Consider the following 13,233-nt stretch of genomic DNA (forward strand, 5'->3'; position numbering starts at 1 on the left):
ATATTTTGGTGTATAATCTTATATGAGTGAATGTTTGGACATAATAATAAGTAGATGCTATTTTGGTGTTGAATCTTATATGAATGAATGTTTGAACATTAACACAATAATAATAATAATAAACAGATTATATTTTGGTGTATAATCTTATATGAGTGAATGTTTGGACATTTTCACAGTAATAATAATAATAATAATAATAATAATAAATAGATGCTATTTTGGTGTCCAATCTCAAATGAATGTTTGGACATTAACACAATAATAAAAATATTAATAAATTAGATTTTGGTGTATAATCTTATATGAGTGAATGTATGGACATTATCACAATAATAATAATAAATAGATGCTATTTTGGTGTTGAATCTTACATGAGTGAATGCTTGGACATTAACACAATAATAATAATAATAATAATAATAATAAATTATATTTTGGTGTATAATATGAGTGAATGTTTGGACATTCTCACAATAATAATAATAAATAAATGCTATTTTGGTGTTGAATCTTACATGAGTGAATGTTTGGACATTAACACAATAATAATAATAATAATAATAATAATAAATTATATTTTGGTGTATACTCTTATGAGTGAATGTTTGGACATTCTTACAATAATAATAATAAGTAGATGCTATTTTGGTGTTGAATCGTATATGAATGAATGTGTGAACATTAACACAATAATAATAATAATAAGTAGATTATATTTTGGTGTGTAATCTTATATGAGTGAATGTTTGGACATTCTCACAGTAATAATAATAATAATAATAATGATAATAAATAGATGATATTTTGGTGTCGAATCTTAGATGAGTGAATGTTTGGACATCAACACAATAATAATAAATTATATTTTGGTGTATAATCTTATATAAGTGAATGTTTGGACATTCTCACAATAATAATAATAAATAAATGCTATTTTGGTGTTGAATCTTACATGAGTGAATGTTTGGACATTAACACAATAATAATAATAATAATAATAATAATAATAATAATAAATCATATTTTGGTGTATACTCTTATGAGTGAATGTTTGGACATTCTTACAATAATAATAATAAGTAGATGCTATTTTGGTGTTGAATCGTATATGAATGAATGTTTGAACATTAACACAATAATAATAATAATAAGTAGATTATATTTTGGTGTATAATCTTATATAAGTGAATGTTTGGACATTCTCACAATAATAATAATAAATAAATGCTATTTTGGTGTCGAATCTTACATGAGTGAATGTTTGGACATTAACACAATAATAATAATAATAATAATAAATTATATTTTGGTGTATACTCTTATGAGTGAATGTTTGGACATTCTTACAATAATAATAATAAGTAGATGCTATTTTGGTGTTGAATCGTATATGAATGAATGTTTGAACATTAACACAATAATAATAATAATAATAAATACCGGTAGATTATATTTTGGTGTATAATCTTATATGAGTGAATGTTTGGACATTCTCACAGTAATAATAATAATAATAATAAATAGATGCTATTTTGGTGTCAAATCTCAGATGAGTGAATGTTTGGACATTAACACAATAATAAAAATATTAATAAATTAGATTTTGGTGTATAATCTTATATGAGTGAATGTATGGACATTATCACAATAATAATAATAAATATATGCTATTTTGGTGTTGAATCTTACATGTGTGAATGCTTGGACATTAACACAATAATAATAATAATAATAATAATAATAATAATAATAATAATAATAATAATAATAAATTATATTTTGGTGTATACTCTTATGAGTGAATGTTTGGACATTCTTACAATAATAATAATAAGTAGATGCTATTTTGGTGTTGAATCGTATATGAATGAATGTTTGAACATTAACACAATAATAATAATAATAAATAGATTATATTTTGGTGTGTAATCTTATATAAGTGAATGTTTGGACATTCTCACAATAATAATAATAAATAAATGCTATTTTGGTGTCGAATCTTACATGAGTGAATGTTTGGACATTAACACAATAATAATAATAATAATAATAATAATAAATTATATTTTGGTGTATACTCTTATGAGTGAATGTTTGGACATTCTTACAATAATAATAATGAGTAGATGCTATTTTGGTGTTGAATCGTATATGAATGAATGTTTGAACATTAACACAATAATAATAATAATAAATAGATTATATTTTGGTGTATAATCTTATATGAGTGAATGTTTGGACATTCTCACAGTAATAATAATAATAATAATAATAATAAATATATGCTATTTTTATGTTGAATCTTAGATGAGTGAATGTTTGGACATTAACACAATAATAAAAATAATAATACATTAGATTTTGGTGTATAATCTTATATGAGTGAATGTATGGACATTCTCACAATAATAATAATAAATAGATGCTATTTTGGTGTTGAATCTTACATGAGTGAATGTTTGGACATTAACACATTAGTAATAATCATAATAATAATACATTATATTTTGGTGTATAATCTTATATGAGTGAATGAACATTCTCACAATAATAAAAATAAATAGATGCTATTTTGGTGTTAAATCTTATATGAGTGAATGTTTGGACATTAACACAATAATAATAATAATAATAATAATAAATAGATTATATTTTGGTGTATAATATATGAGTGAATGTTTGGACATTCTCACAGTAGTAATAATAACAATAATAATAATACAAATATACTATTTTGGTGTCGAATCTTACATGAGTGAATGTTTGGATATTAACACAATAATAATAATAATAATAATAATAATAATAATAATAATAATACATTATATTTTGGTGTATAATCTTATATGAGTGAATGTTTGGACATTCTCACAGTAATATTAATAAATAGATGCTATTTTGGTGTCGAATCTTACATGAGTGACATTAATACAATAATAATAATAATAATAATAATAATAAATTATATTTTGGTGTTTAATATATGAGTGAATGTTTGGACATTCTTACAGTAATAATAATAAATATATACTATTTTGGTGTCGAATCTTACATGAGTGACATTAATACAATAATAATAATAATAATAATAATAATAATAATAAATTATATTTTGGTGTATAATATATGAGTGAATGTTTGGACATTCTTACAGTAATAATAATAAATAGATACTATTTTGGTGTCGAATCTTACATGAGTGAATGTTTGGACATTAACACAATAATAATAATAATAATAATAAATTATATTTTGTTGTATAATATATGAGTGAATGTTTGGACATTATCACAATAATAATAATAAATAGATGCTAATTTGGTGTTGAATCGTACATGAGTGAATGTTTGGACATTAACATAATAATAATAACAATAATAATAATAATAATAAATTATAATTTGGTGTATAATATGAGTGAATGTTTGGACATTCTCAGAATAATAATAATAAATAAATGCTATTTTGGTGTATAATCTTATGTGAGTGAATATTTGGACATTCCCACAATTGTAATATTAATAATATTAATAAATAGATGCTATGTTGGTGTCGAATCTTACATGAGTGAATGTTTGGACATTAACATAATAATAATAAAAATAATAATAATAATAATAATAATAATAATAATAAAAATAATAATAATAATAATAATAATAAATATATTATATTTTGGTTTTATTAACTTATATGAGTGAATATTTGGACATTCTCACAATAATAATAATAATAATAATAATAATAATAATAAATAGATGCTATTTTGGTTTTGAATCTTACATGAGAGAATGTTTGGACATTAACACAATAATAAGAAATTATATTTTGGTGTATAATCTTATATGAGTGAATGTTTGGATATTCTCATAATAATAATAATAAATACATGCTATTTTGGTGTCGAATCTTACATGAGTGAATGTTTGGACATTAACACAATAATAATAATAATAATAATAATAATAAATTATATTTTGGTGTATACTCTTATGAGTAAATTTTTGGACATTCTTACAATAATAATAATAAGTAGATGCTATTTTGGTGTTGAATCGTATATGAATGAATGTTTGAACATTAACACAATAATAATAATAATGATAATAAATAGATTATATTTTGGTGTATAATCTTATATGAGTGAATGTTTGGACATTCTCACAGTAATAACAATAATAATAATAAATAGATGCTATTTTGGTGTCAAATCTCAGATGAGTGAATGTTTGGACATTAACACAATAATAAAAATATTAATAAATTCGATTTTGGTGTATAATCTTATATGAGTGAATGTATGGACATTATCACAATAATAATAATAAATAGATGCTATTTTGGTGTTGAATCTTACATGAGTGAATGCTTGGATATTAACACAATAATAATAATAATAATAATAATAATAATAATAATAATAAATTATATTTTGGTGTATAATTTGAGTGAATGTTTGGACATTCTCACAATAATAATAAAAAATAAATGCTATTTTGGTGTATAATCTTATGTGAGTGAATATTTGGACATTCCCACAATTATAATATTAATAATAATAATAAATAGATGCTATGTTGGTGTCGAATCTTACATGAGTGAATGTTTGGACATTAACATAATAATAATAATAATAATAATAATAATAATAATAATAATAATAATAATAAAAATAATAATAATAATAAATATATTATATTTTGGTTTTATTAACTTATATGAGTGAATATTTGGACATTCTCACAATAATAATAATAATAATAGTAATAATAATAATAATAATAATAATAATAATAATAATAATAATAAATAGATGCTATTTTGGTGTTGAATCTTACATGAGTGAATGTTTGGACATTAACACAATAATAAGAAATTATATTTTGGTGTATAATCTTATATGAGTGAATGTTTGGACATTCTCATAATAATAATAATAAATAAATGCTATTTTGGTGTCGAATCTTACATGAGTGAATGTTTGGACATTAACACAATAATAATAATAATAATAATAATACATTATATTTTGGTGTATACTCTTATGAGTAAATGTTTGGACATTCTTACAATAATAATAATAAGTAGATGCTATTTTGGTGTTGAATCGTATATGAATGAATGTTTGAACATTAACACAATAATAATAATAATAATAAATAGATTATATTTTGGTGTATAATCTTATATGAGTGAATGTTTGGACATTCTCACAGTAATAATAATAATAATAATAATAAATAGATGCTATGTTGGTGTCGAATCTTAGATGAGTGAATGTTTGGACATTAACACAATAATAAAAATAATAATAAATTATATTTTGGTGTATAATCTTATATGAGTGAATGTATGGACATTCTCACAATAATAATAATAAATAGATGCTATTTTGGTGTTGAATCTTACATGAGTCAATGCTTGGACATTAACACAATAATAATAATAATAATAATAATAATAATAATAATAATAATAATAAATTATATTCTGCGATGAGGTGGCGACTTGTCCAGGGTGTACCCCGCCTTCCGCCCGATTGTAGCTGAGATAGGCTCCAGCGCCCCCCGCGACCCCAAAAGGGAATAAGCGGTAGAAAATGGATGGATAGATAAATTATATTTTGGTGTATAATATGAGTGAATGTTTGGACATTCTCACAATAATAATAATAAATAAATGCTATTTTGGTGTATAATCTCATGTGAGTGAATATTTGGACATTCCCACAATTATAATATTAATAATAATAATAAATAGATGCTATGTTGGTGTCGAATCTTACATGAGTGAATGTTTGGACATTAACATAATAATAATAATAATAATAATAATAATAATAATAATAATAATAATAAATAGATTATATTTTGGTTTTATTAACTTATATGAGTGAATATTTCGACATTCTCACAATAATAATAATAATAATAATAATAATAATAAATAGATGCTATTTTGGTGTTGAATCTTACATGAGTGAATGTTTGGACATTAACACAAAAATAATAATAATAATAATAATAATAATAATAATAATAATAATAATAATAATAATAATAAATTATATTCTGATATGAGGTGGCGACTTGTCCAGGGTGTACCCCGCCTTCCGCCCGATTGTAGCTGAGATAGTTTCCAGCGCCCCCCGCGACCCCAAAAGGGAATAAGCGGTAGAAAATGGATGGATGGATAAATTATATTTTGGTGTATAATATGAGTGAATGTTTGGACATTCTCACAATAATAATAATAAATAAATGCTATTTTGGTGTATAATCTTATGTGAGTGAATATTTGGACATTCCCACAATTATAATATTAATAATAATAATAAATAGATGCTATGTTGGTGTCGAATCTTACATGAGTGAATGTTTGGACATTAACATAATAATAATAATAATAATAATAATAATAATAATAATAATAATAATAATAAAAAATAGATTATATTTTGGTTTTATTAACTTATATGAGTGAATATTTGGACATTCTCACAATAAAAATAATAATAATAATAATAATAATAATAAATAGATGCTATTTTGGTGTTGAATCTTACATGAGTGAATGTTTGGACATTAACACAATAATAAGAAATTATATTTTGGTGTATAATCTTATATGAGTGAATGTTTGGACATTCTCATAATAATAATAATAAATAAATGCTATTTTGGTGTCGAATCTTACATGAGTGAATGTTTCTGACATTAACACAATAATAATAATAATAATAATAATAAATTATATTTTGGTGTATACTCTTATGAGTAAATGTTTGGACATTCTTACAATAATAATAATAAGTAGATGCTATTTTGGTGTTGAATCGTACATGAATGAATGTTTGAACATTAACACAATAATAATAATAATAATAAATAGATTATATTTTGGTGTATAATCTTATATGAGTGAATGGACATTCTCACAATAATAATAATAAATAGATGCTATTTTGGTGTTGAATCTTATATGAGTGAATGTTTGGACATTAACACAATAATAATAATAATAATAATAATAATAATAATAATAAATAGATTATATTTTGGTGTATAATATATGAGTGAATGTTTGGACATTCTCACAGTAGTAATAATAACAATAATAATAATACAAATATACTATTTTGGTGTCGAATCTTACATGAGTGAATGTTTGGATATTAACACAATAATAATAATAATAATAATAATAATAATAATAATAATAATAATAATACATTATATTTTGGTGTATAATCTTATATGAGTGAATGTTTGGACATTCTTACAGTAATAATAATAAATATATACTATTTTGGTGTCGAATCTTACATGAGTGACATTAATACAATAATAATAATAATAATAATAATAATAAATTATATTTTGGTGTATAATATATGAGTGAATGTTTGGACATTCTTACAGTAATAATAATAAATATATACTATTTTGGTGTCGAATCTTCCATGAGTGAATGTTTGGACATTAACACAATAATAATAATAATAATAATAAATTATATTTTGGTGTATAATATATGAGTGAATGTTTGGACATTATCACAATAATAATAATAAATAGATGCTAATTTGGTGTTGAATCGTACATGAGTGAATGTTTGGACATTAACATAATAATAATAATAATAATAATAATAATAATAATAATAATAATTTATATTTTGGTTTTATTATCTTATGAGTGAATATTTGGACATTCTCACAATAATAATAATAATAATAAATAGATGCTATTTTGGTGTTGAATCTTATGAGTGAATGTTTGGACATTAACACAATAATAATATACATAGATTATATTTTGGTGTATAATCTTATATGAGTGAATGTTTGGACATTCTCACAATAATAATAATAATAATAATACATATATGCTATTTTGGTGTCGAATCTTATATGAGTGAATGTTAGACACATTGACACAATCATTTCATTTGATTAGAACACAAGCAAATAAAAATCACAGGAAATATACCAGAATGATTAACAATAGCTACAGTTAATCTGTTTAGTTTTTTTGAAAATGATCTTCAAAATCCACATTTATTTTTTCTATTTTGTTTTTGTTTATTTACAGGACGATGTGCAGTCACGTTAGATTTTGCATCCGCAACTAAAATCACACAACCAGATCATCTGTTCTTAAAAGAAACCCACTTTATACAAAAGTACATTTAGCTGGGAGTAATATTCAGTGAATTGAACAGTAGTGTCATTTCAAATTGTTAGTTTCTGATCAAATAAAAGGTTTGGTTTCTTTAAAAAGAAGGGAAAAAAATCGTAAATCAAACATTTGTGGAAAAAAATCTGAGATTGTATTAGTTTTTTTATTGCCCAGGTGCTACCATGCGCTATGTGCTTCTTGTGGTCATTTCAGCTCCGTTTAGTTGAGTGGGATTATACGTAACGGAAGAGAATGCTACATGCTAATATGATAGCGCTGTCAGAATTCTGCAGATATTGGTGATACAATCGCGATTCTTCAAATTAGTCACCAAAGAAATTTACTGCAGAGGAGACCCAAGAACGTGTAGATCATTCCAGCCTCGTGACGTAGAAGTAAACAACAAGTCTCCATTGACCGGCTGTTTGAAATGACTTCCTGTTAAACATCGACAGGAGTACCCCAACGTGCTGGTTGGCGTCTTCATTGAGCAACCCACGCCGTTCCTTCCCGAGTTCTTCCAGCGGCTGATGACGTTGGACTATCCCAAAGATAAACTCAAGGTTTTTGTCCACAACAACGTGAGTACATGCGCCAACAAGCTCGTTTTTCCACAATCAAATCCATGAATGTGTTAGACGCATCCACGTAGGCTTCATCAGTTCGTACTCAGACAGATTGGTCAGATCTGGTCCAAGACTCGGATCAGTCAGATCTAATCTTCAAATTAAATGGTTTTAGACTTAGGTTGGTCAGATCTAGTCTCAAACTTGGATTGGTCAGATCCAGTCTAAGACTGGTCTGGTCTCGTCTTAGACTTGGATCAGTCAAATCTAATCTTCAAATTAAAATGGCTCAGATTTAGCCAGACTTGGTTTGATCGGAACTTGTTTTAGGCTTAGATTGGTCAGATCTTTTCTTAGACTTAGAGTTGTCACATCTAGACTTAGATTGATCAGATCAAGTCTTAGAAATTGAGTAGTCAGATCCAGTCTTAGATTTGGACTAGTCAGACCCAGTCTTAGACTTTCATTGGTCAAATCCAGTCACTTAGATTATATTATATTGTATTGTAGATCTTATACAAAGTGGCATAAACATCCGTACCCGTGCACACCGTCCTGGTGTTGGATTATAAATAGTTGGGGTTTTGGTACAAGCTACTAGACAATATCTGAGCAATCTAAGTCTATGATTATTTATGCCCAATCTAAGTATATGACTAGATCTTTACAATTTAGGTCTAAAACTGGATATAAACCAATTTAAGTCTAAGACGAGATCTGCCCTATCTAAGTCTAATATTAGATCTGTCAAGTTTAAGTGTAAGACTAGATCTGCCCAATCTGAGTCTAAGACTAGATCTGACCAATCTAAGTCTAAGACTAGATCTGCCCAGTCTAAGTCTAAGACTAGATCTGCCCAGTCTAATACTAGATCTGCCCAATCTAAGTCTAAGACTAGATCTACCCAATCTAAGTCTAAGACTAGATCTGCCCAATCTAAGTCTAAGACTAGATCTGCCCAGTCTAAGTATAAGACTAGATCTGCCCAGTCTAAAACTAGATCTGCCAAGCCTAAGACTAGATCTGCCCAATCTAAGTCTAAGACGAGATCTGCCCAATCTAAGTCTAAGACTAGATCTGCCCAGTCTAAGTCTAAGACTAGATCTGCCCTTTCTAAGTCTAATACTAGATCTGTCAAGTTTAAGTGTAAGACTAGATCTGCCCAATCTAAGTCTAAGACTAGATCTGCCCAGTCTAAGTATAAGACTAGATCTGCCCAGTCTAAAACTAGATATGCCCAGTCTAAGACTAGATCTGCCCAATCTAAGTCTAAGACGAGATCTGCCCAATCTAAGTCTAAGACTAGATCTGCCCAGTCTAAGTCTAAGACTAGATCTGCCCAGTCCAAGACTAGATCTGCCCAGTCTAAGTCTAAGACTAGATCTGCCCAATCTAAGTCTAATACTAGATCTGTCAAGTTTAAGTGTAAGACTAGATCTGCCCAATCTAAGTCTAAGACTAGATCTGCCCAATCTAAGTCTAAGACTAGGTCTGCCCAGTCTAAGTCTAAGACTAGATCTGCCCAGTCTAAAACTAGATCTGCCCAGTCTAAGACTAGATCTGCCCAATCTAAGTCTAAGACGAGATCTGTCCAATCTAAGTCTAAGACTAGATCTGCCCAGTCTATGTCTAAGACTAGATCTGCCCAGTCTAAGACTAGATCTGCCCAGTCTAAGTCTAAGACTAGATCTGCCCTATCTAAGTCTAATACTGGATCTGTCAAGTTTAAGTGTAAGACTAGATCTGCCCAATCTAAGTCTAAGACTAGATCTGCCCAGTCTAAAACTAGATCTGCCCAGTCTAAAACTAGATCTGCCCAGTCTAAGACTAGATCTGCCCAATCTAAGTCTAAGACGAGATCTGCCCAATCTAAGTCTAAGACTAGATCTGCCCAGTCTAAGTCTAAGACTAGATCTGCCCAGTCTAAAACTAGATCTGCCCAGTCTAAGACTAGATCTGCCCAATCTAAGTCTAAGACGAGATCTGCCCAATCTAAGTCTAAGACTAGATCTGCCCAATCTAAGTCTAAGACTAGATCTGCCCAATCTAAGTCTAAGACTAGATCTGCCCAGTCTAAGTCTAAGACTAGATCTGCCCAGTCTAAGTCTAAGACTAGATCTGCCCTATCTAAGTCTAATACTAGATCTGTCAAGTTTAAGTGTAAGACTAGATCTGCCCAATCTAAGTCTAAGACTAGATCTGCCCAGTCTAAGTCTAAGACTAGATCTGCCCAGTCTAAAACTAGATCTGCCCAGTCTAAGACTAGATCTGCCCAATCTAAGTCTAAGACAAGATCTGCCCAATCTAAGTCTAAGACTAGATCTGCCCAGTCTAAGTCTAAGACTAGATCTGCCCAGTCTAAGTCTAAGACTAGATCTGCCCAATCTAAGTCTAATACTAGATCTGTCAAGTTTAAGTGTAAGACTAGATCTGCCCAATCTAAGTCTAAGACTAGATCTGCCCAGTCTAAGTCTAAGACTAGATCTGCCCAGTCTAAAACTAGATCTGCCCAATCTAAGTCTAAGACGAGATCTGCCCAATCTAAGTCTAAGACTAAATCTGCCCAGTCTAAGTCTAAGACTATATCTGCCCAGTCTAAGACTAGATCTGCCCAATCTAGGTCTAAAACCAGATTTGCCCAATCTAAGTCTAAGACGAGATCTGCCCAATCTAAGTCTAAGACTAGATCTGCCCAGTCTAAGTCTAAGACTAGATCTGCCCAGTCTAAGACTAGATCTGCCCAGTCTAAGTCTAAGACTAGATCTGCCCAATCTAAGTCTAAGACTAGATCTGCCCAATCTGAGTCTAAGACTAGATCTGCCAAATCTGAGTCTAAGACTAGATCTGCCCAATCTGAGTCTAAGACTATACGTGACCAATCTAAGAACACGACTAGATTTTCCCAATCTAAGTCTAACTAGATCAGTCAAATTTAGGTCTAAAACTAACTCATACCAATCTGGGTCTAAGACTAGACGTGACCAATCTAAGTCTAAGACTAGATCAGATCAATCTAAGACTAGACCTGACCAATCCAAGTCTATGAGCATGAACTGTTGAAGTCCACTTGTCTTCAAAGACAAGCCAAACTGCCTATAGTTTCCCTGAGAATGAGATGACCTGGATGCAGGAGAACATCCACAGACACCTCCATGAACCTATGTCCTCTTCTCAGGAGGTTTACCACGAGAGGCACATCCAGAAGTTCTACGAAGCCCATAAGAACGTGTTCAAGAGTTTCAAGGTGGTTGGACCGGAAGAGAATCTGAGCCAGGGAGAGGCCAGAAACATGGGCATGTAAGCACCGAATCAAGCTAATCATGTTGAACGTTCACCTCGACTGACTTCTGAGCATTCATGCAAGCCATCCGTCAGCACTAATGAAGTCTTCAAGTTCACAGGCACTCGTTCCTTCTTCAAATATCTAGTAGATACTTAGAGATCATCAGCAAGGGACTCCATAGTTGAAATTGACAACCAATGCCAGCTGATACATTTTAGTGTGGGTGTGTAATTGCGGCTTCATTTACTGTTGAATAATGGTTTTCTTTTCCACCACATCCTTAGGGATCTCTGCCGCCAGGACTCCACATGCGACTACTACTTCAGCATTGACTCAGACGTGATGCTCACCAACGGGCAGACGCTGAAGCTCCTCATCGAGCAGAACAGGTATTGAAATAACTCCTGTTGTTGCCGTTAAGATCATCGGACCGTTGAATTGATCCTCCAAGTGGTAAAACCACAGGAGCATTGCAAAGGAGTGACTGAGGGTTTAAGAATAATCCGGGCCGGCTTCCTGTTTTCACCGGCCTCATGGAAACGGCGAAAGCGTCGACAGGGCTTAACCCCGAAGTGCCACTTTGCGTTATGGAAAAAACAAACATGCAAACTCCCGTCTCCTTTCTGCTGCTCGGTAAATGCGAAGAAAGCTTACCACAAATTTCATCTAGTGACTGTGACCAAGTGGTAGCCTGCTGGTGCGGGCACAGAATATGGCTTCCTGGCCATTCTAAGTCTAAGACTAGATCAGACCAATCTGGGTCTAAGAGTAGATTTCACCAATCTAAATCTCAGACTTCATCAGACCAATCTAAGTCTAAGACTAGACGTAACCCATCTTGTGGGCGGCATGGCGTAGTGGGTAGAGCAACCGTGCCAGAAACCTGAGGGTTGCAGGTTCGCTCCCCGCCTCTTACCATCCAAAAATCTCACCGGTGAATTGAATGATGAATGATAGGTGGTGGTCGGAGGGGCCGTTGGCGCAAATTGCAGCCACGCTTCTGTCAGTCTACCCCAGGGCAGCTGTGGCTATGAAAGTAGCTTACCACCACCAGGTGTGAATGATTGATGGGTTCTACATGTAAAGCGACTTTGGGTACTTAGAAAAGCGCTATATAAATCCCAGTTATTATTATTATTATTATTATTATTATCTAGGTCTAAGACTAGACGTAACCCATCTAAGTCTAAGACTAGACGAA

General features: G+C 29.8%; 1 protein-coding gene across 3 annotated transcripts in view; it reads left to right on the forward strand.

The window, feature by feature from the left end:
• The window catches only part of plod2 (procollagen-lysine, 2-oxoglutarate 5-dioxygenase 2), a 166,123-nt gene that overhangs the window by 119,989 nt on the left and 32,901 nt on the right, over nt 1-13,233 (forward strand). For all 3 annotated transcript variants that reach the window (XM_061964876.1, XM_061964878.1, XM_061964877.1), the window contains exons 9-11: nt 8,639-8,764; nt 11,925-12,046; nt 12,317-12,421. In XM_061964876.1, the coding sequence (XP_061820860.1) occupies nt 8,639-8,764; nt 11,925-12,046; nt 12,317-12,421 (353 nt within the window). The remainder of the gene's footprint in view (nt 1-8,638; nt 8,765-11,924; nt 12,047-12,316; nt 12,422-13,233) is intronic.

This window comes from Nerophis lumbriciformis, linkage group LG07, assembly GCF_033978685.3.
Source record: "Nerophis lumbriciformis linkage group LG07, RoL_Nlum_v2.1, whole genome shotgun sequence".
Taxonomy (NCBI): domain Eukaryota; kingdom Metazoa; phylum Chordata; class Actinopteri; order Syngnathiformes; family Syngnathidae; genus Nerophis; species Nerophis lumbriciformis.